Consider the following 1,593-nt stretch of genomic DNA (forward strand, 5'->3'; position numbering starts at 1 on the left):
GTACATTATGATCGACTGGAATGGAGAGTGATAATAATAGGTAGTTGTCTCTGTGATACTGTAGTTGATTAATGTTACCTAAATGTCATAAGTGAATTATATAGAAACGACTCACTGAAATTGACTATTGCGCAACTGATTTGACCAAAGAATAGGGATGGTGAAAGGGACGAAGGAGGAACAACAAATGGCAGGAGGAGGGGTGATCGCCAGGGTGAAAGCGACCAGTGCATCCTCTGCACCGCCATCGGCACCTCACTGGCAACACTGCACCCAGGTCCGGACGCGGAGACTCATGAAAGAGCTCCAGGGAATCCGGCGGCTAGGTGACAACTTTGTAACGGTGGAGCTGGTCGAGGACAACCTCTTCGACTGGAATGTCAAGTTGCACCAGGTAGACGTAGACTCTGCATTATGGCAGGACATGAAGGAAACAAACACGAAGTTCATACTGCTGAATGTCTCTTTTCCCGATAAATTCCCCTTCTCTCCGCCTTTCATGGGGGTGCTCACCCCGTGGCTGGAGAACGGCTACGTGTTAGAAGGCGGGGCCATATGTATGGAGCTGTTGACCCCGCGCGGGTGGTCCAGCGTCTACACCGTGGAGACCATTATGAGGCAGTTTGCCGTAAGCCTCGTAATAGGACAGGGACGAATCTGCAGGAAAACTGGGAAGACCAAGAAGGCCTTCAGCCGCAAGGTAGCGGAGGCCGCTTTTAAGTCCCTGGTAAAGACCCACGACCGGTACGGCTGGACCTCCCCGCCGGTGTCCGAGGGCTGAGAGACGCCCCCTACTCCCCCCTCCTGTTGTGAGTTGTAATTCCCTTTTCAGTGCCCCCCCCCCCCTTCCAAGCTTCTCACAGCCCCTTTCTTCCGTGGCGGTTGTAAATTAGATGTTGACCCGGTGTATGGACTGGTGTTAATTAGAGTGCAAGTCGTCCATTGTGCATCATTGTGTCACTAAGGTGACAGGTGATATGACTATGAGAAGGAAATCGCTTCTCATTTTCGGCTTAGGTTTGTGCATTATTTTTGTAAGGTAGAAGTGTGTTAGTGGGGGTTGGGGGGTATTTGGAAACAGGGTTAGGCTTTACGCCATATTGTGTGTGTTTCTTTGGATATAAGTGTTGTTATTATGAATGTGGATCTGGGTGCCGTATGGGCACTGGCCTGTCTAGGTACGGGTATGGTTGGACGTTTATCGTGATATTCCTTGTAAAGAGAAGCCTAGGGGTTTTTCTTTCAGGTAGCTACTGAGAGGAGATGCTTTGGGCTGCAGATGGCAGGCCTTTGATGAGTCAGGGGTCTGTAGGGATTTTACTAAAGTGTGGTGCTGGCGTCGGTGATTTATGACACAGTCGGCTGGACGCCTACATAAAGAATGAGGATTTAGTGGTATAAACCGCTGAATTTTTTTTCCTTGTTAGATGGTGGCGGAAGAGGCTAACACCAAAATTGGTGTTAAGGGGGAGAAGTGTTTATTAATTATGAAAATTATGTTGTATGAAGTATGTGATGAAATGTTAAAATGCAAATGTTGATTGTAATGTAGAGAGAAATACATTTTTGATTTCCCATAGTAGGACTTGAAAA

At 47.8% G+C, this 1,593-nt stretch overlaps 1 protein-coding gene across 1 annotated transcript; it reads left to right on the forward strand.

The window, feature by feature from the left end:
- Positions 1-244: 244 nt before the first annotated feature.
- Positions 245-781, forward strand: LOC311228691 (ubiquitin-conjugating enzyme E2Q-like protein 1; the record flags this gene model as incomplete). Its single annotated transcript, XM_084314631.1, has 1 exon — positions 245-781. Exon 1 carries the CDS (start codon positions 296-298, stop codon positions 779-781), a length of 486 nt encoding a protein of 161 aa, XP_084170757.1. The 5' UTR covers positions 245-295.
- Between the last annotated feature and the right edge of the window lie 812 nt (positions 782-1,593).

The sequence above is a fragment of the Notolepis coatsorum genome (genome assembly GCF_963971535.1).
Source record: "Notolepis coatsorum genome assembly, chromosome: 5".
Taxonomy (NCBI): Eukaryota; Metazoa; Chordata; class Actinopteri; order Aulopiformes; family Paralepididae; genus Notolepis; species Notolepis coatsorum.